Source organism: Rana temporaria, chromosome 3 (genome assembly GCF_905171775.1).
Source record: "Rana temporaria chromosome 3, aRanTem1.1, whole genome shotgun sequence".
Lineage (NCBI taxonomy): Eukaryota > Metazoa > Chordata > Amphibia > Anura > Ranidae > Rana > Rana temporaria.
The window spans coordinates 454,003,193-454,028,507 of NC_053491.1; the positions used below are offsets into that span (position 1 = coordinate 454,003,193).

The 25,315-nt window shown below is 43.6% G+C and overlaps 1 protein-coding gene across 1 annotated transcript in view; it reads left to right on the top strand.

Annotated features, from left to right (window-relative positions):
• The window catches only part of LOC120930564 (serine-rich adhesin for platelets-like), a 56,208-nt gene extending 35,952 nt beyond the window's left edge, over window positions 1–20,256 (top strand). The window contains exons 7-12 of the mRNA XM_040341739.1: window positions 559–618; window positions 5,025–5,193; window positions 6,885–7,052; window positions 14,892–14,998; window positions 17,888–17,952; window positions 19,787–20,256. Coding sequence (XP_040197673.1) covers window positions 559–618; window positions 5,025–5,193; window positions 6,885–7,052; window positions 14,892–14,998; window positions 17,888–17,952; window positions 19,787–19,819 — 602 coding nt within the window. The 3' untranslated portion in view covers window positions 19,820–20,256. The remainder of the gene's footprint in view (window positions 1–558; window positions 619–5,024; window positions 5,194–6,884; window positions 7,053–14,891; window positions 14,999–17,887; window positions 17,953–19,786) is intronic.
• The last annotated feature ends 5,059 nt before the right edge of the window (window positions 20,257–25,315 follow it).

Consider the following 25,315-nt stretch of genomic DNA (forward strand, 5'->3'; position numbering starts at 1 on the left):
TTTACTCACTGACAGCCAGGGCCGTCTTAATAGCATCATGGGCCCCTGTCAAAGTAATGCTCTGGGGCCCCTACAATGATAACAGTGCAGGTAAACAGACATCAAGTAGGTAGGAGGCAGACTGTCTCCCCTGTGTATCTATCACTCTTAGTGCCATCATGGGGCCCCCAATTTCGGGGCAGCGTGGGCTCAAGGACCAGCTGCTTTGGGGAAAGTGCAGGGGGCCCCCCATGCATCTGGGGCCCCTGGACAGTGCCCAGGTGTGCCCTCTCATTAAGACGGCCCTGCTAACAGCACTTGTCATGGCCGAGAATGCCTGGAGGAGCACAATCCCCGCCCCCTGCTTGTGATTGGAGAAATCACAAATCCCGCCTCTTTAACCAATCACTGAGCTGTGATTCGTTACAGCACAAGCTGAATTTTGGGAAGGGGGGGAGGGGTTGTCCCTGAATGGTAGTTTAAAAATGTGGTCACCCTATTATAGTGGGATGTAACCTTGTGTATAGCAAGACCAGTGCCAACATCTGTCTATTCTTATGTTCTTATTCTCTCTTACAGATAAGTTGTGCTTCCGTGTAAACTCATCCACCGTCACAGCAAAAGAAGTCTCCTTAGCAGGTAATTCAAGATGCAGATTATACTGTATACTGTACTGTATGTACTAAGTGAGCTAGTGACGCCCGGTGGCCATGCTTGGTATTATGGTTTATTGTTCAGTAAGGACACTTTTACACCAAGGCTCTGGCCTCGTTGACGGTAAAGTGCCGCTAGTTTTAGCGTGCCTTAACGTCGTTTTAGTGGCGCTCTCTGGCCGCTAGCGGGGTGCTTTTAACCCCCGTTTGCTGCCAAAAAAGGGGTTAAAAGCGCCTGCAAAGCAGGGGTGGGGAGGATAGCTGATGCCCAGCGGGGGTGAGAAGGATAAATAGGGCCCAGTGGGGGGTGAGGGACAATAGTTCCCAGTGGGGGGTGAGGAACAATAGTTCCCAGTGGGTGGTGAGGGACAATAGTGCCCAGTGGGTGGTGAGGGACAATAGTGCCCAGTGGTGGGTGAGGGACAATAGTTTCCAGTGGGGGGGTGAGGGACAATAATGCCCAGCAGGGGGGTGAGGGAGAGCAATAATATCCAGTGGGGATTGGAGGAGAACAACAGTGTCCAGAGAAGGTATGTAGGAACAGCAGTGCCCAGTGGGGAACATTAATGCCCAGTGGGGAGGTAAGAAAGAAAAATAGTGCATGGAGTTACCCGTTAATTGTTATTAACCATTTGACTGCCAAGGGTGTATTACACCCTTGGCGTGTGGCGTGTGGCGTGTTATGTCATTACCTTTAACCTAGGGAGCCAAAAACTAACGCTGAAAATTATTTTAGTGCTTCTAGTGACATCATGTGGCCATTCTGGGTATAGCAGAGCACTCTTTTGTGGGTTATAGTGACCTCAAGTGGTCACTGTGAATTTTGCAAGCGTTACTGATTTCCATTTGTGTAAATTGTTTTTTTTTTTTTTTTTTTTTTAAGTATGGAACCTTCATTTGGGTGTTAGTCATTTTGAGTATTCAATCTATATTGCATTAATAGTGTCTAATGATATTTTTCACATTACATTTCGTGTATAAATGTAGTGACAGGGCCAGACCGGCTCTGTAAAGTAGCTTTGGCATACAAATCAACCACATATGTATATTCATTTTGTAAACCTTATTTCCATGTGTGGCAAACCATGTTGCATGTGTTGCTGTATTTTGTTGCCATTTATTTTCAAAGATAACCCACTGCACTAAGGTAATGCATACACATTGCAGTACAACACAACGCACAGCAACACACCATAAAGCAATGGGTTACCTTGTTTGTGACATGTCTGCTATTCGGGCATTGTGGTGCTTATTTTCATCTCTGGGTTTTTTTTTTTTTTTTATTATAGAAATGAAAAAAGAATAACAATTTTGAAAAAATAAATACAAATTTTAATGTTCTCCTATAAAACATATCCAATAAAAAAAATTCTTAACACATTTCTACCAACATGTATTCTGCTACATTTCTTTGGTAAAAAAAAAAGCACAATAAGTGTATATTGATTGGTTTGTGTGAAAGTTATAGGCCCAGATTCACAGAGTGTGGGCGCACATCACGCCGCCGTAGAGTAACCAATAAACGCTACACCAACGCAGTGCAGAGAGGCAAGCAATGCATTCAGCAAGTCAGTGCTCCCAAAGCTGCGCCAGCGTGGCGTGGGATTCGAAGGCGTACGCCGGCGTAGGTGGAAGTGGGCGTGACCCATGCAAATGAGGCGTGACCCCATGCAAATGATGGGCCGAGCGCCAGACAGATACCTATCACGAACTGCGCATGCGCCGCGACGTGGACGCATCCCCCTGCGCATGCTCACAACCACGTCGGAACAACTGCCTAAACTACGCCGGATCACTACGCCCAGCCAGACACACGTCCAACGTAAAATACGCCGGCTTGTGTTCCCTGGTGCAGACCTGTGCATGTCTGCTGCTGGGTTGCACCTCCTTTATGGGAAATAACTTTACGCCGGACGTACAACTTATGCGCACTTCGCGTAGCCTGCGTCGGGCGCATGCAGGTTCGTGAATCGCCGTATTTCCCTCATTTGCATGTTTGAATGCCTAAGCAATGGGAGCGGCACCATGCACCCAGCCTAAATGTGTGCCCACACTACGCCGGCGTAAGCAACATACGTCGGCGGGGTGTAGCCATGGTTTTAGGCGCATATCTGTTTGTGGGTCTGGCGCACAGATACGACGGCGCACATTTGCACTTACGTCGGCGTAACTTGTTATACGTCGGCGTAAGTGCTTTGTGAATCTGGGCCATAGCGTCTACAAGCTATGGTATATGTACTGGAATTTTTAGGTATTTATTTCTTTTTTTCATACTAAGAATGGCTGTGATCAGCGACTTACAGTGGGACTGTGATAGTATGGTGGGCATGCATGGGCACATTCCCATTTGGTCAATGACCGTTGTTCTGTGAGGTTGAGTAGCCTCATTTGGCTATACTAGCTATAGAAAGACACTGTTCTCTGAGATTTAGTGACCTCGTGTGGTTATTCCATGTATAGCAGAACATTGTTTTGTGTGGTTTGGTGACCTTGTGTGGCCCTTCTAAGTATAGCAGAATATTGTTTAGTGGTGTCATGTGGTCATTTCAAATATTGCAAAATGTATTGATTTACACTCATGGAGGCTATGGGAAAAGGTGATAAAACAGAATATACTGTTATGTCCCATTGGGGCCTGTACATGAGAATAATATCTCATCCAGCTAATTGATGACAAACATTATTTGCCTCGTTTTGTGGTTGTAGATAACCCAACTTGTGTGTATAGCATCAAATCCCCAATCATATAAAGACAAAGACGGAAAGAATGGGATTTTTTGGTGCACAAATACGATATATCAAATAGATTATATTAAAATATTATTATTTTGGACAACAAAATAAAAACACAAATAAAAGTAGATACATGGAGAGTGGTAGTACAAAAATAATAATTAATAGATCAGTCAGATGGAATGCGTTCCCGACATGTTTCGCCCTTGATTTCAGGCTTCTTCAAAGGGAAACTGTCCAAATTGGAAGTACAAGCTTTCTAGAAAATACAAAGAACATACATATATGTGTCAAAATACAAGTAAATAAAATTAATGCAAAAACAAATCTAATCTAATTTTATGCATGCGCCACTCCCACCCCCAAAGGTGCAACCCCTTACCTCTCCCCACTATAGCCAATCCAAGCAGCCACACCCCAAGATGGCGATCTCAGACCCAGACCCAGTGCAAATGAGTCGTGACCCCATGCAAATGATGGGCCAAGCGCCAGACAGATACCTATCACGAACTGCGCCGCGACGTGGACACATCCCCCTGCGCATGTTTACAACCACGTCGGAACAACTGCCTAAACTACGCCGGATCACTGCGTACGGCATGAATGTAACCTACGCCAAGCTAGACACACGTCCAACGTAAAATACGCCGGCTAATCAATGGGAGCTGCACCATGCTCCCAGCCTAAATGTGCGCCCACCCTACACCGGCGTAAGCAAGATACGTCGGCGGGGTGTAGCCTGGTTTTAGGCGCATATCTGTTTGTTGGTCTGGCGCACAGATACGACGGCGCACATTTGCACTTACTTCGGCGTAACTTGTTATTCCTTCGGCGTAAGTGCTTTGTGAATCTGGGCCTATAACTTTTGCGCAAACCAATCAATATACGCCTTTTGCGATTTCTTTTTTTTTTACCAGAGATATGTAGAAGAATATATATTGGTCTAAACTGATGAAGAAATTTGTTTTATTTTATTTTTTTAATTGGGGATATTTATTATAGCAAAAAGTAAAAAATATTGTTTTTTCCAAAATTGTTGCTCTTTTTTTTGTTTATAGCGCAAAAAATAAAAACCGCAGATCAAATACCACCAAAAGAAAGATCTATTTGTAGGAGAAAAAGGACATACATTTTGTTTGGGTGCAACGTCGCACGACCGCGCAAAAAATGCAGTGCCAAATTGTAAAACGTGCTCTGGTCAGGAAGGGGGTAAAATATATATATATATAAAAAATATATTAGTTAAACCCACAAGTGCTTTTTTTGGGCCACTGCTATTCCTTTATATTGGCTTTTGAAATTCACAAATGCAGAAATGTAGAAATTGGATGAAAGGTTTAGCGCTGGGAAACAGGTGCATTCATATACAACTATATGGATCAGATCACAATGAGGGACAAATGAGGAGGAAAGAGGGACAGAGGGACATTGTTCCAAATCAGGGACAGTTGGGAGCTTTGCAACTTTACATTTGGAGAGTCCACACAGTCGGTAAAATTCCTAATGTCCTACATTTTATAGAACCCGAGCCTCTCTTGTCAAATCTCTTTGAGAAATGATGTATCAGAACATTATCCAACATCATAAAAATAAAAAGTAAAATAAAATAAAACCTATAAGAGATGTGGACAAGTTGGTAATACGCCTTTTATTTTGCAGAACTCTGTTCAGAGGATGAAGATATTCCAGAAGAAATGAAAATGTATTTCCATGGTTTAAATGAAACAAATTTTCTTCTATGCATCACAGATTGCAGTGAAAATGACGAGTCGCCAATCAATTGTAACTGGGGGCAATGCTCCACTAGTAAAGCAGGATCTCACTGCTAGTAAGACGTCAACTGATTATTCCAGATACACATCAATCACCAAGGACATGACTATAACCATAGTGCTCCAATGTTATGTACATGTTCTGTTATGTTCTCTGAGTTCAGATATCTTTGATACCACAGTGTGCCCTGTCTTCACTTAGAGCAGGGATCCTCAAACTACGGCCCTCCAGCTGTTGTAGAACTACACATCCCATGAGGCATTGTAACACACTGGCATTCACAGACATGACTAGGCATGATGGGAATTGTAGTTCCTGAACAACTGGAGGGCCGTAGTTTGAAGACCCATGACTTAGAGGAAGAAGCCACAGAGGGGGGTCAGATATCCAATATAACAGCCCATGTGACCGAAAAGAGCCCCAGTATATGAAAACCCATTAAAGTGTAAGGCAAAAAAAACTTTTTGGGGCACACACTTTACATTGCAAAGATTTTAGTATAACATTACACAGCCCCCGCACATCTGGCCCCCTTTACATTACACAGCCCCCTCACCTCTGACCCCCTTTACATTACACAGCCCCCGCACATCTGGCCCCCTTTACATTACACAGCCCCCTCACCTCTGACCCCCTTTACCTTACACAGCCCCCTCACCTCTGACCCCCTTTACATTACACAGCCCCCGCACATCTGGCCCCCTTTACATTACACAGCCCCCGCACATCTGGCCCCCTTTACATTACACAGCCCCCACACCTCTGACCCCTTTATATTACACAGCCCCCGCACCTCTGCCCCCTTTACATTACACAGCCCCCGCACCTCTGCCCCCTTTACATTACACAGCCCCCTCACCTCTGACCCCCTTTACATTACACAGCCCTCGCACCTCTGCCCCCTTTACATTACACAGCCCCCTCACCTCTGACCCCCTTTACATTACACAGCCCCTGCACATCTGGCCCTTTTACATTACACAGCCCCCGCGCCTCTGCCCCCTTTACATTACACAGCCCCCGCACCTCTGCCCCCTTTACATTACACAGCCCCCTCACCTCTGACCCCCTTTACATTACACAGCCCCCGCACCTCTGACCCCCTTTACATTACACAGCCCCCACACCTCTGACCCCTTTACATTACACCCCTCCTGCATCTCTGGCCCCCTTTACATTACACAACTGGTGCACCTCTGACCCCCTTTACATTACACAGCCCCGGCACCTCTGCCCCCTTTACATTACACAGACCCCACACCTCTGACCCCCTTTACATTACACAGCCCCCGCACCTCTGCCCCCTTTACATTACACAGCCCCCGCATCTCTGCCCCCTTTACATTACACAGCCCCTGCATCTCTGACCCCCTTTACATTACACAGTAAAGCGGTGATGTGGCAGCCTTTTTTGGGGGCATCAGATTGGCCCGGGGGGTGGCTGTGTCAATTTCATTCCGGGACACTGTATTGTCCTAGAATGAATGTGCCCGGGACAGACCGGCAAAATACGAGACTGTCCCGGGCAATACGGGACACGTGGTGACCCTACCCTTAAACAAGCATGTAGATCAGTAAATCCAGATTAAAGTCATAACTCCTGGTTTGTATACAGGTTGGTGCTTCAGAAAGTATTGTTGTCTTTGATCACTATGATAGGCAGGCATCTAGCTTTTGAGAACAATAGTTCAGGAAAAGTTCTTTAATGTCAGGTGGGTACTAACTCTTCCCTTCATTTCTTCACAGCTGTGATGTTTCAGATGAGTACTGGTACACCGGAAGTCAGTGTGAGACACCAATCAGCAAGCCTGGTGTCATTGCAGGAGTGGCTGTTGGCCTCATCATTCTGGTTATTGTTATCTTGATTTTGGTCATTGCTTTGTGTCGGCGTCACCGTGTTTCAGACATTGAGATGTAAGTGCCAACTGCCAGCAAAAAGAATCTTGATATTTGCTCAAAAATACAGAATATGAACACATATGAGTTTGTTGGAAATCCCATTCTAAAACCGTGGTTATAATATTGTGTTACCTACCAGTCTGTGTAACAAAGATGGAAGGAAAATTCCAGACGTCCATTCTCCTCCAGATCATAAGGAAATGCTTAGATACAAGTCCACTCCAATTCGGCCATCATCAGGAAATCATTTGTATTTTCTTCCTGTTCTCATCTCTTCTTCTGGTCTGCCTCATCGTATCTGGCTTTGTCATCTGCTCTGCCTGCTCTACCTCTCATGCCGCGTACACACGGTCGTTTTTTGTGATGAAATAAAACAACGTTTTTAAAAACGTCATTTAAAATGATCGTATGTGGGCTTCACATCGTTTTTTGTGTTCTAAAAAACGACCAAAAAAAATTCAAACATGCTTCAATTTTTTTATGTCGTTTTTCAAAATGTAATTTTTTGTGTCATAAAAAATGATCTTGTGTGAGCCAAAACGACGTTTTAAACACACGCATGCTCAGAAGCAAGTTATGAGACGGGAGCTTGAATGGAACAGAGTGTCGTCGTACGTGTTGTACGTAACCGCGCTTTGCTAGAGCATTTTCAGTAAACGATGGTGTGTGGGCAACGTCGTTTTTTATGATGAAGTTAGAAAAACTTTGTTTTATTTCATCACAAAAAACGACCGTGTGTACGCGGCATCAGTGTTCTTTACCTTAAAAGAGTAAAAGAAAAAGCAGATTATAGATTTCTTCTAGCTGTGCCAAAACACAAAGGCCCAGATTCTCAAAGGACTTACGACGGCGCAGCGCCATGTACGCCGTCGTAAGTCCTAATCTGGCCCGTCGTATCTATGCGACTGATTCTTAGAATCAGTTACGCATAGATATCCATTAGATCCGACAGGCGTAAATCTCTTACGCCATTGGATCTTAACTGCAATTTTTTTTTGCCCGCTAGGTGGCGCTTCCGTCGATTTTCCGCGTCGAGTATGCAAATTAGCTAGAAAAGCGAATTCCCGAACGTACGTGCGGCCGACGCAGTAAAGTTACAACGTTTACGTTAGGCTTTTCCCGGCGTAAAGTTGCTCCTGCTATATGAGGGGCAGCCAATGTTAAGTATGGCCGTCGTTCCCGCGTGGAAAATTTAAAAAGTGACGTTGTTTGCATAAGTCGTCCGTGAATGGGGCTGGACGTCATTTACGTTCAGGTCGAAACCAATGACGTCCTTGCGACGTCATTTTGAGCAATGCACACAGGGAGATTTGACGGACGGCGCATGCACAGTTAGTTTGGCACGGGGGCGCCGCGTGAATTCCGCCAAGTGAATTACACTACGCCACCGCAACTTTACAGGCAAGTGCTTTGTGAATAAAGCACTTGCCTGAAAAACTTGTGGCGGCGTAACGTAAATGAGATACGTTACGCCCGCACAATTTTTCGCCCATCTACGTGAAACTGGGCCATAGTTCACTGCTTACATTTCTCTATCTGCTCATTTTTTACCACAAAACTATTGTAGGGTGCCCACTGTTGCCTGGTAACATTCTTAACCACTTTCTGCCCGCCATATAGCAGAATGATGGTGGCAAAGTGGTTGTGATATCCTAAATGGATGTCATATGACGTGATCAGGATATCACTGCAGTCCCTGTCAGGGGGGGGGGGGTCTGTGCTGATAATCAGCACATTGATTATCAACACAGCCCCTTTAAAATGTGCCAATCAGTTGAAAAATGCCCATTACATGCCAGCCTGTCATCTACATAAAGCCAGTCAGTGCCCCATCAAAGTGCCAATCAGTGCCACTCAGAAAAGACTGTCAGTAGCTCCTCATCAGTGCTGCAAAACCAGTGCCACCTATCAGTGCCCACCAGTGCCGCCTATCAGTGCCCATCAGTGCCCACCAGTGCCGCCTATCAGTGCCCATCAGTGCCGCCTATCAGTGCCCATCAGTGCCGCCTATCAGTGCCATCAGTGCTGCCTATCAGTGCCCCCCATCAGTTTTTTTTCCAAATGTTTGCTCTTCTTTCGTTTATAGTGCAAAAATGTAAAACTGCAGAGGTGATCAAATACCACCAAAAGAAAGCTCTATTTGTTGGAAGAAAATGATAAAAATCTCATTAGGGTACAGTGTAGCATTTGTCATTCAAAGTGCGACAGCGCTGAAAGATAAAAATTGTCCTGGGCAGGAAGGGGGGAAAGTGCCCGGTATGGAAGTGGTTAGGAATAGTGTTGCTCACGAATATTCGCATTGCGAATATTCGTTACGAATATGGCATATTCGAATATTCGCGAATAACTCAAATTTCGCGGCCAATATTCGCTATTCCGAATATTCGTATTTTTTCAATTTTATTTTTAAAACAGATCACATCCTAGTGATCTCCATCGACGTCTAAAAGCATTGCTGGTATGATTAGAGACCCTGGGCCGAGTAGCTAAGCTGAGGCGATCCTTTTATGTTGCCGAATATTCGCAAATATTTTCTCTGCCCTTCTTTTGCATCAGAGCCAATCAGAGTTCTCCTACCACAGTTGTCATAGGAGAGAGTGGAGTGTTTCTGTGCGTTTTTCCAGTGTATCACATCTTCAAAGAATTTTCCATCTTTTGTCCCGTGTCATCATTTGCATTTCACCTCTTTAATGAGAATAATAATTGTTTAACATAAAGACATTTAAGAGATGTCAACGTAAACGGTTTACTTGTATTTTCCAAATCTATGGTAATTCAATATTTATTAAACTAATCAATATACAAATTGGTCAAAGTAAACCCTCAAATCTATATAATAATGTATTTATTTTATTAATACCTTGTTAGTTGCAGGGTCCATTACGTAAAACCACACTTTTTCCAAAGGGCAGGTGAAATTGAATGTTTCAAAATTTCGCAATCAATTTCGCATTCGCATTAGCGAAATTTCGCAAACATTTTTTTTTGATAAAATTTTCGGCTATATATTCGTGATATATCGCAAAACCGAATATGGCGTATTCCGCTCAACACTAGTTAGGAAAGGCATAGATTTCCAGCAGAAAGAACAGACATCACAGCATGGCACTCACTAGCAGTGTGCCCCAATCAACAAAAAAACAACTAATGTGACTGAATCGATCATTCCCAGCCTCTTGCTCCTTCCATTTAAGCAAAGCTGGAGTGGGAATACGTTCTTCTATTTTCTCGCTAGGGACCTCCACCCCAAAGCGGAACTTCACCCAAAAGCAGAAATTCCGCTCTTTCCCCTCCTCCCATATCCCTTTACATTTTGCACATTTTTTTGAGGATCGGGTACCTGATTATGATAGGTAACTGCTCCCCCACTTTCGGTCAGAATGCAGCAGTGTTTTTTGGCCCTCCCTCCTTCCCCCGCAGCCTTCTGGGACACATCACAGGCCCTAGAAGACTGGGGGACCAATCACTAAGTGCAGTGCGGCTCAAGCATGCGCAGTTGGAAGACAGCTATGAAGCCGTTGTCATATACCTTGGTTGGAGGCCGTTGATGAGAGGGCTTCCCTTGTGCCTCTGGTCCAAGCACACCTGAATGTGATGACAGAGGTAAAAGGCTCAAAGAAGCATGGGTGTTGGTAGCTAGGCAGTACATGACAAAGTCAAGGTGAGCCAGATTCATACACTATGAGGCAGCAGCATGGGCAGTGTAGCTGAGGACAGTACCAGGGAATCAGGCAGGGCAAGTCCAGGAGCAGGCTGAGGTCAGTAACAGGGAATCAGGCAGAGAATAGACAGAGGCAAGCCGAGGTTGTTATCCAGAATTCACAGAGCAAGGTCAGAACAAGTCTGGTCAGCAACTGAAGATCAGTCAGCAAGCATAAACACAGGATCATGGGTCACAGGAAAGCTGAAGAACATCCAGTAATTAGCACACACCAGGGCCTCTTTTAAATAGGCAGCTTGGCAGCCTTCCTCTCATGTTATTTGTTTCACATTCTCTTGCCTATTAGCCTAGAAAATGGCCATTACTGATTCTAATACTGCATACACACGGCCGGATTTTCCTGAAAAAATTGTTGTGACGGTATTGGTATGATATCCCCGTCAAAGATTCCCTTCTTCCATAAGAACATCACCCAATATTCCACTAGGAGGAATATTCCTGAGATCGCCCATGAGTCCAGGCTTACTGCTAGAACAAGACAGACTTTAATGTTATAACACACGGCTTATATGTAATTTCCAAAACTGTTACAATGACAAATCTCTGCCCCCTCACACTGGGGCTTCCATACAGATGATTAGGCAGACATGACGGAGCCGATGCTGAAAACACATTTTCTTTAGACAATGACATCAATGACGCTGATTACTAGTTGTACTGAATACATTAACTAGACCGCTCGACCCCGCATATAGAGAGATAATTACCACAATGGAGCAATCAGAATAATTAACACAAGCCACTTAAACACAGATCTCCTTCACACAACACAATAGATCAATTAACCTTTAGAAATAGTGAGGGGACATTAGCACGTCAATAACCTGTTAGCCGAGGACTGAATCACACAGGGCAAGCAGGGAGAATTAAACTGAGACATATAGGCAAATGCATCACAATTGTCAAACAGGCTTTTTTCCAGGAAAGTCCGGCCGTGTGTAGCCTCCATCGGACTTTTTTTTCGGAAGTCCGACGGACCTTAGATAGAGAACCTGTTCTCTTTTTTTCCATCGGACTTCCGACGAACTCACGGTGGACTTTTGCACGGTCAAAAGTCTGACCGTGTGTACAAGGCATTATATTATATTCCTCTTACTTCAGTTCAGCATCCCAAATTCACCGTAACCATCCTGAACCAAACCCAGGTACATTCAACTTATGACTGCTCAACAGTTGTGAGGAACCTAAAATAGGTGCTAGTTTTGTGTTACCCCAAGTACCATCAGGAGGTCAGGTATCCAACTAAGGGGCCAAACTATTGGTATGGCCTTACATTGAGAATACCGCTGCTTTGTCAACTGTCAAAAATCATACAACCTGTCTTCACACTATGGCGTTTCAATAACGTGCTTGGTATTATGTGCTTTACCACAATGCTAAGTGCATCAAAATCAGGGGATGTTTGGTCAGCTTCATATTTGGTCAAGGAGTTCAGAACATTGAACTGCCTGAATTGCCTGGTCTCTTGGAATAATTTCTGAGGTAATAGGGCTGGGATGAGAGGCAATAATGTGCCCTGTGGAAGAATGGATACTGTCGGGCTTTGTGAAAAAAATAAGAGGTATTAGGGGCCAGATTCAGAGACATCTGCGGCAGCGTAACGTATTGCATTTACGTTACACCGCCGCAAGTTTTACGGGCAAGTGCTTGATTCACAAAGTACTTGCCTGTAAAGTTGCGGCGGCGTATCGTAAATCCCTCCGGCGCAAGCCCGCCTAATTCAAATGGGGCGTGGATCATTTAAATTAGGCGCGTTCCCGCGCCGAACCAACTGCGCATGCTCCGTTTTGAAATTTCCCGCCGTGCTTTGCGCGAAATGACGTCGCACCGACGTAATTTTTTGAACGTAGACGTGAGTTACGTTCTTTCCTATTCACGGACGACTTACGAAAAAAAATTAAAAATTTAAATTCGACGCGGGAACGACGGCCATACTTTAACATGGCACGTCTATCTATACGCCACAAAATAGCAGCTTTAACTATACGCCGGGAAAAGCCGACTAGCGACGACGTAAGAAAATGCGACGGCCGCGCGTACCTTTGTGAATAGCCGGAAAAAGCTAATTAGCATACCCGACGCGGAAAACGATGCAAACTCCACCCAGCGGGCGCCGAAGTATTACACCTACGATCCGAAGGCGTACAAAGCCGTACGCCTGTCGGATCGAAGCCAAAAGCCGTCGTATCTTGGTTTGAGGATTCAAACTAAAGATACGACGCGGCAAATTTGAAAGTACGCCGGCGTATCAGTAGATACGCCGGCGTACTTCTTCTGTGAATCTGGCCCTAGGTGTCTGTAGTAGTCCTGCCTTAAGTTCTGAGGACGTGACCATGTATACTCCGAACATTTGGTTACATAAAGTAGGGAGAAGTTATTTGGAATGGCAACCAACACTCCAGTGCAATGTGTGTCAATGCACTAACATGTATTGTGATGCACAGCCAAACAATAGTGCATGTGCTTTCAGGCACTTAGTCCTATTACCATAAGAAGAGTGCCAACACTTGAGACTACAATGTCCACTTCACCCCTTGGACTACTAGTTACCATCCTCACATTGACAACGATCATCTTCCATTCTCTCTGTATTGTAAGGCCAGTTAAGTACTCCCCCTTTCTGTCCCCTCCCATCGTTTAACATCATATCAAATAAAAAAAGGATTATACAATAACAATATTTATAAGTGTATATTTTATATTTTTGTTTGAATGTGTTTTTTTTTGATTGGGACCCCACCATCAGGCCCGGTCCCTTGTAGACAAAAACAATAAAAAAAATAAAGCAATGCCCACTGCACTACACACTGTACCTGTGTGTGTAACTTCGGGCTGACTGGTTTCTGAATAAAATGGACCTAGTGTGTTTGCTTGTGTATGTGGTGGGGATTCAGATTGTAAACTATAGAAACATATATTATAATTGAATATTACTGAATTTTCTGTGTTTAACTCCTCTTCCATTCCCTCACTTCTCTCCTATTTTTTACCCCCCATCCTCTCTTTACTCCCCTTTTCTTTGCTCGTCTTCTCCTTTCTCTTTCTTTCCCTTCTTTCTCTGTTCTCCACTGCTTTCTTCTCTTTTCCTTATCTCCCCCCTTCCACTTCCTTCTCCTCTCCTTAACTTTCTTCCTCTTGTTTCTCCCCTCTCCTCTTTTTTCTCTTCCCCTTCCTTCCCCCCTCTTTTCCTCATTAATGCTTCACATTCCTTCCCCTGTTTTTCTCTCTTCTACTTCCCTCTTGACTCTTCTCTTCCCCCCTTTTCTCTCTCTCGTCTATCTTCCCACATCTTCCTCTCCTTTCTTCCCCTTGCTTCTCCTCTCTTCCACTCTTATATGGTCTCACCCTCCCACTCTTCCTTCCTCTCTCTTCTCTCCCCGTCTACTTTCCTGTACTATATTTACTTCTCTATTATCCTCTAATTTTCTTTACATTTCTTTTTTCGCTTCTTTTTCCCTTTCTCCTCCCCTCTCTGCTCCTCCCTTACCTTACCTTACCTTCTCTCTTCCCGTTTGCTCTCCACACCCCTTTTCACCTCCTCTCCTTCTCCTTCTTTCCCCTGTCTTCTTCCTTTTCCTTTCTCTTTTCTCTCCGGTCATCTTCTTCTCTTACCCGTTCTTTCCTTTCTTTTTATTCTCTCCTTTCCCTATTTTCTCACTTCTCCATTCTTCCCCTTCCGTCACCTCTCTCCTCCTCTCTTTCATTGTTACCTCTGTTCATTTTTCTCTCTCCTCTTTTTTTTCCCTGCTTTCTCTTCTTGTCTGTCTCCCTTCCTCTCCTATATACTCTTTTCTCCTCATCTCTAATTTTCCCTTCTCTCGTCCTCTTTTTTTCCCATCCTTCCCCTCCCCCACTCTTCTATTACCTTCCTCTATCTCCTCTGCCCTCCTTTCTTGTCTTTACCTTCTTTCCCTGCTCTACATTCTCCCCCTCCTTTTGCTTTATTTTTCTCTCCGGTATGCTTTTCTTCTTCTCTTCTCTTTCTCTTTCTTCACCTCTTTTTTTTTCCTACCACCTTTTTTCACCTCAACTATGCTCTTTCCTTGTCACCTCCCTACCTTCCTTTTCTCTCCTCTCCTCTTCTCTCTTATCATTTCCACCATTCTCTCTTATCTTTACCCTAATACATAAAGGCTACTAGAAGATGATGGCAATAAGCACTGGTATGGGTTTGGATGGACAAGGAACCTAAAGATACAAAAGAATATCGGGAACCCGAAAAGAGACAGTAAAATGTTTGGTAAGCTGCCAATATAACTTGATATACCCATTGCTAATGAATGTAATGCCATTGTTATAACATTGATCTGTTATCTTTTTTTTGTTATCTTTTTTTATATGCAAATCCACGATTTCTACATTAACCTCTGTCTTCCAAGGATTTGCAATGCATTCTTTGCTTGTCACTGTCTTTCGAAATAAATGATAGTCTAGAGTAGAACACTGCTACATCAATAAACATAAAATTTACACTAAATAATCTCTCTATTATTGTTTTGTATCATTATACTTTTTATATTTCATATTGTCTTGGTACTGTGTACATAAATACAAAAAAATATTTGTTTTACAAACAAGCATGGAGAGGGCAGAGCTGGAGCTGTTTGCCTTCAGACTCTCTCTCCTTTTAATGAAAACATCTTAGTGCCCAGGCAACAGGGAGCAGAGGGAATGAATAAGGCCCCTTTCACACTGAGGAGTTTTTCAGGCGTTACAATGCTAAAAATAGCGCTGCTATACTGCCTGAAAAACTCCTGCCCCAGCCTTCTCAATGTGAAAGCCCGAGGGCTTTCACACTGAGGCGATGCGCTGGCAGGAGAGAAAAAAATCTCCTGCAAGCAGCATCTTTGGAGCGGTGAGAGGAGCGGTATGGATACCTCTCCTTCACCGCTCCTTCCCATTTAAAACAATGGGAAACCGCGGTAATACAGCCCGCAAGAGGGCAGAGCTGGAGCTGTTTGCCTTCAGACTCTCTCTCCTTTTAATGAAAACATCTTAGTGCCCAGGCAACAGGGAGCAGAGGGAAGGAATAAGGCCCCTTTCACACTGAGGAGTTTTTCAGGCGTTACAACGCAAAAAATAGCGCTGCTATACCGCCTGAAAAACTTCTGCCCCAGCCTTCTCAATGTGAAAGCCAGAGGGCTTTCACACTGAGGCGATGCGCTGGCAGGAGAGAAAAAAATCTCCTGCAAGCAGCATCTTTGGAGCGGTGAGAGGAGCGGTATGGATACCGCTCCTTCACCGCTCCTTCCCATTTAAAACAATGGGAAACCGCGGTAATACAGCAGGCGGTATTAACCCTTTATCGGCCGCTAGCGGGGGGGGGGTAATACCGCACCGCTAGCGGCCGAATCCCGCGGCAATCCTGACAGTATAGCACCACGCCTCCCACCCCAGTGTGAAAGAGTTACTGCTTAGAATCCCTGATTTGTATGTAGATAATTGCAGCTTGAGTTTTGTAAGTAAAATTTTTTTATCGGTCAGTGCTTGAGCTAAATTTTGTCACGCTTAGAACACATTTAAATTACAAGCATTGTTAAAGGGTTAGATTGGCAAATCTGAACTCATGATGGCCAAAAACATATGGCCTTATTACATAAAAAGTTGCAGAATCAAAGAATTTGCACAAGTATTGGTACTTGTGCAAATGCTCCATACCTGAAACTGATACTTTCAACTGCCAACGGGATTCCCCCTACTGACAGCTGAAATGTAAAAAAAAGAAAATGGTTAAGGAGCTTTCTTAACAAACGATGACTTAGTCAGCTGTCATTTGGGGTTGACAGCTGAAGTGTGAACAGAGTCCCGGCAATTGGAAAAAAAAAAAACAGCCAGCCGCTAAGACAGAAGGATAAAAAGAAACATTGTTTCATTTTGCATCCTACTGTATTCATCTACAGATCAAAGGGATGAACTTCGATCTGCAGATGAAGTCAGTTTAAAGCAACTTGCCAAGTAAAAAAAGTTTTGTTTTTGTTTTTCAGTTGAATGTTCTTCTTTTTAACCCTATACTGACCCTTAATTTACTCTAATCAGCCCTAATTAACTCCTTATTCCCCTTCTCCATTTAATTATTTCATTTCTGCTGATTTTTGTTTTTTGTTCACATCTATTTTATAAACAAAACTGTTAATAATTATAAACTATACTATTAATAATTTAAATTTTATTTTTGTTTTCTTTGTTCGTTAATATGTTTACACCTTTAACCACTTCAGCCCCGGTAGAATTTACCCCCTTCCTGACCAGAGCATTTTTTGTGATTCGGCACTGCGTATCTTTAGCTGACAATTTTGCAGTCGTGCAACGTTGCACCCAAACAAAATTGACGTCCTTTTTTTCCCACAAATAGAGCTTTCTTTTGGTGGTATTTGATCACCTCTGCGGTTTTTATTTTTTGCGCTATAAACAAAAAAAGAGAAACAATTTTGAAAAAAATATATATTTTTTGCTATAATAAAAATTCCCCAAAAATATATAAAAAAAACCGAATTCCTCACTCAGTTTAGGCCGATATGTATTCTTCTACTAATTTTTGGTAAAAAAAAGACGCAATGAGTGTTTATTGATTGGTTTGCGCAAACGTTATAGTGTCTACAAAATAGGGGATAGATTTATGGCATTTTTATTATTATTATTTTTTTACTAGTAATGGCGGCGATCTGCGATTTTTATCGTGACTGCGACATTATGGCAGACACATAGGACACTTTTGACACTAGTTTGGGACCATTGTCATTTACACAGCGATCAGTGCTATAAAAATGCACTGATTATTATGAAAATTACACTGGCAGTGAAGGGGTTAACCACTAGGTGGCGCTGTAGGGGTTAAGTGTTCCCTAGGGAGTGATTCTTACTGTTAGGGGGAGTGGCTACATGTGACACGTCACTGATGACCGTTCCCGATCACGGGGAATGGTCATCAGTGACAGTGTCACTAGGCAGAATAGGGGAATGCCTTGTTTACAAAGGCACCCCCCTGTTCTGCCTTTGCCGACCGCAATCGCGGGCCACCCGGGAACATTGAGTTCCCGGGACCCGCGAACACGCTCACGAGGCTCAAAGTGATACTCCATCTTCACACATTAATACTTATTCTCATTATTCTATAATGCTCTCTCCCAAGGTCGCAATGGAACCTTCAAATCCACAAAGGAGAAGGTGAATGTAAAAGTGAACCGACAACAAAAGGTACGAGAAAAGCACCAGATAGACAGAGTCTCTCTACACTCCACAATCAGGCCAGGAGTGGGACAAAAAATAGGCCTGGGCATTTCAGAAATAGCAGCCCATGACATATTTACTGGTCCCTTGCTGGGGCATCTATTGTTGTTTGGCAGAAATTTTTTATTTAGTTTTAGTCTTAGGACTAAAATGGCATTTTAGTTTTAGTCCCATTTTAGTTTTCTGCAATTGTTTTAGTGGTATTTAGTCAACTAAAATCTCCAGTACATTTTAGCCGACTAAAGTTATTTTAGTCAAATGAAATTATTTTAGTCGACTAAGGCCGCGTACACACGATCAGTCCATCCGATGAACCGGACTGATGGTCTGATGTGCCTACACACCATCAGTTAAAAAAACGATCGTGTCAGAACGCGGTGACGTAAAACACAACGACGTGCAGAAAAAACCTAAGTTCAATGCTTCCAAGCATGCGTCAACTTGATTCTGAGCATGCGCGTGTTTTTAACCGATGCTTTTGCATACTAACCATCGGTTTTGATCTATCGGTTATCAGTCCATCGTTAAATTTTAATGCAAGTTCTAAAAAAAAAATTCGGTTTGGACCGATGAAAAGGTCCTTCAGTCCATTTTCATCGGTTTTGACCGACCGTGTGTACGCGGCCTAAGACTCATTTTATTCATCTAAAATCGAATGGGTGTAGTTAAATTTTAATGCATTATTTAAGCATTTCTCTACAATTTCCAAACTCATTATATACGGCTGGAATGAAAAATCACTTAAGTTATTATTTTTGGTATTGAGGTATGAACATGCACTACAGACCAGTGTTAATTTTGACGTCAAATTTCAATTTTGTTTTATTCCCATTTTAGTCTTTTGACTAAAATGCCATTTTAGTTTTAGTTGTATTTTAGTCATCTCGATTGTTTTAGTTTTAGTCGTATTTTAGGTGACTAAAATGGAATTCAGTTAGTCGACTAAAATGTTTTAGCCAGTTTTAGTCGATGAAATTAACACTGATTTTACTGCATTTCTTATTATCATTAACAAATTCCATACAAATGACTTATGACCACACAATTATACTGTTTTCTCTCAAAGGAGGGGGGGGGGGCAGGCAGGTGAGTAAAGGGTGGGACCAAAAGATGAATCCTGGAAGACAAGGGGTGACTTGGAAGATCGGAGTACCCACAGTGCTCAAAATTTTGGTGGGGCAGCAAACAAACCTGCCACCCTCACTCGCAAGACCGCCAATCCCGTACCCCCTCCCTTTCTGGGAGAGGGATGGGAAGGCGGCGATCAGTCCAGACCTGACCTTGGAAGGCTGCTCCTTGCTCCAGGCTCCCAACCAAACAGGCGTTGCTTCTCCTCCTGGCCAAACAGGAAGTCCTAAGACTCCCTGGCCAATCGGGTCTCAGGACCCGCTTCCTGATTGGCCTGGGAGGAGAAGCAGGAAGACAATAGTGAATATTAGTTGGCTATTGTCACACAACTGGGTGGGCTCAGGGCACAGTACTCTGTGCCCCGAGCCCACTCCTTTTTTAAGATAATTAAAGCCTCAGGCTCTAATCCTATGTGCCTAAAAAACAAAACAAAAAAACATTGAAATCCATGCGCCTGGCGCTCTGCATTATGATTAGGGGCTGGGCGCATTACGATTAGGGGGGCGGCACCCCTTATGGATGGGCCGCCACTGAGTACCTGTATCTATTTTCTGAAAAAAAACAAAAGCCCTACTGACCACTGTGATGAAATGCTTCAGGATTTATACGATACCTTGACAAATAAAATCAATGCGCTAAAGTGCAGGTCCTAATTCTATTTCTGTTATCCTAGATGCCTATACCAAGACCTCGGGTAATATCCTAGTCTGTACAGGGGAATAAAGTGTGCGGCAACATTGAAAACCATTCAAGCCACCTGCCAGTGCTTATATTTTACATCCTGCCATGTCTTGAGCCTTGACTTCAATATATTTTGCTGATATGTGAGGACCAGATGGTCCCGTGGAACCTACTTTCTGACTGCACCCCCCTTATCCTCTGCATTCTTGGAGTCTGTGATGGAGGAGTATATGCCATACAGTGGAAGGACATGCCAGCCTGCTGCCTGTAATTAGTTCTACGTGCCGCCGTGGTAGCGCATTTTATTTTTCCCTGCCATTTGTTCTATTGTTCCGCCTGTTTGGAAAGCGTTTGACAAGACATTCCCTACCTCGCCTTGTTGTACAGTTACAGCGGAACCTCAGATTGCGAGTAATGCGGTTAACGAGCGTTTCGCAATACGAGCACTGTATTTTTAAAAATCGTGACACGGTTTGTGAGTGTTGTCTCGCAAAACGAGCACGATTCAGGCCAAAGCGGTGTGCAGTACCGCTTCTGGCCTGAGGTGGGGGGCGCTGGAGCCGAGCAGAGCCAAACATCGCCGATCGCAGCCGATCGGCGCTGTTCGGAAATGCGCGGCTGAACTTGGCAAATCTCGGGGTAGGAACACTTTCCGAGGTTTGCCAAGGTCAGCCTAAGTGTCCTCTGGCCTTTTCGGTCGTTTACGAGGTTCTCTGGCGCCCCCTCACCTCTGGCCGCATGCGGTATTGCATCCCATTGAAGTCAATGCGGAACAAATTATTTTAGTTTCCATTGACTTCAATTGGGAAACTCGCTTTGATATGAGAGTACTTTGGATTACGTAACCCGAGGTTCCACTGTACTTTAAACTTACACCGTCGAGACTGGGCTTGTGAAAGTCATTGTCTTTTAATATTTCAAAAAGACTGTAAAAAACATTCTTTGTATTGTATTTGACTAAATTAAAATTGTTGACTATAACTTCTGCGTCTTACTGAAGAGTTAAGCTGCCTGTGGATTTCCCCCATGCAATTATGTTTATTATTGTATGAGATTGTACCATTCATTTGGTCAACTGTATTATTACTGATTATCTACAAATTAAATTACAGATTTTTTTCTCCTGACGAAGCGGCAATAGTCCGCAAAACTAGTCGAAATGTTTTTCGTGACCTACAATCCCACTGTGATATTCCCCTCTTGGGGGCCATTATAACTGGTGATATGTATGGTTTGTCACCATGTTTTTAAATTGTACATGATTATGTGTTGTTTTTTATTGATTTTTGTATAAATAAAAATTCCTTATATACTTTTCTATATATGTGTTCCTATACTTGAATTTATCTTTTAAACCTGTACTGAGATAGTCCAATTGCCCCCGCTCTCTTATGGGAATTTTGGATTGGGGACCAAATTTCCGATTTCTACATTTGCCTGTGGATTTAAAAAAAAAACCAATATGCGTATATTGATTGGTTTGCGCAAAAGTTACCGGGCCAGATTCAGATACAATGGCGTATCTTTAGTTGGGCGTAGCGTATCCTATTTACGCTACGCCGCCGCAACTTAGACAGGCAAGTGCAGTATTCACAAAGCACTTGCTCTGTAAGTTGCGGCGGCGTAGCGTAAATGGGCCGGCGTAAGCCCGCGTAATTCAAAGTAGGCTGGTAGGGGGCGTGTTGTATGGAAATGAATCGTGACCCCACATAAATGACGCGTCAAACGAACGGCGCATGTGCGCGCATTCTCAGTATCACGTCAAATTTTCTCCGTAAATTACGCCGGCTCAATGCTTAGTCGACGTGAACGTAACCTACGCCCATCCCCATTCGCGTACGACTTACTCAAACAACGTAAAATACAACGCTGTTCCGACGTTTCCGACGTCCATACCTTAACATGACTTACCCCTGCTTTATGAGGGGTAAAGTTACGCCGGTTGTACGCCTTACGTAAACAGCGTATTTTAATAAGCCGGGCACAAGTACGTTCGTGTATCGGCGTATCTAGCTCATTTGCATATTCGATGCGGAAATATACAGAAGCGCCCCTAGCAGCCAGCGTAAATATGCACCCCAAGATACAACGGCGTAGGAGACTTACGCCGCTCGTATCTTGGCAACAGTGAGGCCTATCTGATTCTATGAATCAGTCGCAAAGATACGACGGCGCACATTCGGACTTACGATGGCGTACGTGGAGATACGCTGTCGTAAGTCCTTTGTGAATCTGGGCCATCGTGTCTAGAAACTATGGGATATTTGTATGGACTTTTTAAAACTATTTTTTCACTAGTAATGGTGATGATCAGAGACTTATAGTGGAACTGTGACATTGCGGTGGACAAATCGGACCCTAATTGACACCTTTGACACTTTTTTAGGGACTAGTGACACCAATACAGTGATCAGTGCTAAACAAAAATATACACTGTCACTGTAATAATGACACTGGCAGGGAAAGGGTTAACATCAGGGTTAAATGTGTCCCTAGGGAGTGCTTGCTATCTGTGTGGGGGAGGTGCTTTAACTGTGGCAAGACAGAGATCTGTGTTCCTGCTTAGCAGAAACACAGGGTCTCTGTCTTTCCTACTAACAGAACGGCAATCTGCCTTGTTTACATAGGCAGACCGCCGTTCTGCCTCTGTCGGGAAAAATCGTTGGGTCCCATCGGACATCGGGTCAGATTGGCTGATTGGCTCTCACTGTGTCAAATCACAGCGCGAGTGGATCACTGGTGGAGTGCATGCGCACCACAGACCCGAAAGTGCAAAATCATGTACCTGTATGTGATTTTGCGCAGAGGAACCGCCGCCCCAAAGTAAATGTATGTTGGGCAGACCGCAAAAAGTTCCCCCTCCCAACACAACCCTCCCAATCTCCTTGTGGCGCCACCCCCCAACCTCACATGATATCACAGTGCCCAGGGAAGCCGTCCCTTTTGCCCACCCCCTCTCCTGGCCCTACACATAAGTACTAGTGTTATTTTTCTGCTCCTTTGCCCATAGCTCCCAACTGTCCATGATTTTGAGGGACTGTCCCTGATTCGGGAAACAAAGTCCCTCATTCCTCCTCATTTGTCCCTCATTTTGGTCTGATCTATAGAGTTGTATATAAAATGCACTTTTTATCTGTCAAATAGTGTTTTACAGTGCTAAACCTTTCATCTGATTTCTAAATTGCAATTTTAAATTCCAAAAGCCAATACAAAGGAATAGTAGTGGTAAAGAAAAGCACTTGTGGGTTGAACCAATCTTTTATTTTTTTGTAGAATTCTCCTTTAAGGGGGTGTGACAGGGGGTGTGTCCTATGCCTGCATTCTTTTGCTGATAGGTGTCCCTCATTCCCATCTCAAAAAGTTGGGAGGCGTGTCCTTGGCCATTCACAAAACTGTATGCATTCTATTGATGATGTACATGTGCATTCTATAAATCAATATTACAAACAACACTTTGACATACCTCCCAACATTTTGAGATGGGAATGAGGGACACCTACAAGAAAACATATGTAGGCAAAGGACATGCCCCTTGCCACACCCCCTTAAAGGGAAAATAACCCCAAAAAGTATTTTTTTTTACCACTACTATTCCTTTATATAGGCTTTGAAAATTAAAAAACGCAGCAATTTAGAATTTGGATGAAAGGCTAACACTGGGAAACAATTTTTGAAAGATAAAAAGTGTATTTTCTATACAACTATATAGATCAGGCCAAAATGAGGAGGAAAGAGGGACAGAGGGACATTGCTCTAAATCAGGGACAGTCCCTCCAAATCAGGGACAGTTGATCTTTGCTTTGATCAGAGTTTTGCTTTGAGCAGCCTATGGATTCTGCCATGTCAGCAAGTGGCCACTCTGGTGCTGGATCAAGGATGCACGTCATTGGCTACAGCAGCATTTGTAACAGAACATTCTACACTCTGATGGAGAGTGCTGCTGTGGATAATACTAATCTGCTGATTGAACTAATCTTTTTATAAGACTGTGGGCCAGATTTAGAGAGAACTTACGCCAACGTACGCCGCGTAAGTTCTAGGATGCGCCGCCCTATCTATGCCCTGTATTCTTGAAACCAGATTCCCCTGAATTCTGGCTCCATCCGACCGACGTAAGTCTCCTACGCCGTCGTATCTTGGGTGCATATTTACGCTGGCCGCTAGGGGCGCTTCCATTGATTTATGCGTCAAATATGTAAATGACCTAGATACGCCGATTCACGAATGTACTTGCGCCCGTCGCAGTAAGCTACGCCGTTTAAGTCGTACGTCCGGCGTAAAGTTATCCCTCATAAAGCAGGGGTAAGTCATGTTAGGGTATGGACGTCGGAACAGCCGTCAGATTTTACGTCGTTTGCGTAAGTCGTACGTGAATGGGGCTGGGCGTAGGTTACGTTCACGTCGAAAGCATTGAGCCAACGTCGTTACGTAGGGAGTATATGCGACGTGATTCTGAGCATGCGCGCGCATGCGCGCGCATGCGCCGTTCGTTCGGGAATTCATTTACATGGGGTCACGGCTAATTTTAATACAACACGCCCACTACCTTCCTAATTTGAATTAGGTGGGCTTACGCCTCCCCATTTACGATACGCCGCCATAACTTAGGGAGCAAGTGCTTTGTGAATACTGCTCTTGCCTCTCTATGTTACGTCGGCGTAGCGCATATGAGATGCGCTACGCCCTCACAAAAATACGCCGCTGTCTCTGAATCTGGCCCTATGTTTTCACATTTGACGGTTATGTAACTTCCCCTATGCCTGTTATGGTGGAAAAGAAATGATCGAAGGAAATAGTTCTCAACGAAAACAAACAGGACCGCAGAACAAGCTAGAAGCCATATTGTACGATTTTTTAATTTCAAATTTTTTGGATCTTCTTGAGCACAGTCAAATGGGACTACTGTATACTAAACTTTTTTTGTTAATGCCACTTATTTACCAGCAGGTGGCAGTACACACCAAGACAGTCCAATACAAAGAGGAAAGGATTATGATGAAAATGCAATGGAATGCCGTGTTGCATTCTAGTAGGGAAAGTAGAATATAATAGCATGGTGTAAAATGATGACAGATTGTATTTGTCACCTTTGAATTTTTACTTGCATTAACATTTTCATTAACACTAAGGGCCAGTTCACATCACAAAAAACGCGTTTCGGATGCGTTTCTGAATGCACGGTTTTAACCACGTCAGCAAGAATTTACCCCCTTCCTGACCAGAGCACTTTTTGCAATTCGGCACAGCTTTGCTTTAACTGAAAATTGCGCGGTCATGTGACGTTGTACCCAAACAAAATTGGCGTCCTTTTTTTCCCCACAAATAGAGCTTTCTTTTGGTGGTATTTGATCACCTCTGCGGTTTTTATATTTTGCGCTATAAACAAAAAAAAAGCGTAAATTTCGAAAAAAAAAATTTCGAAAAAAAAAAATACTTTTTGCTATAATAAATATCCCCCCAAAAATATATATATAAAAAAAATGTTTTCCTCAGTTTAGGCCGATACGTATTCTTCTACCTA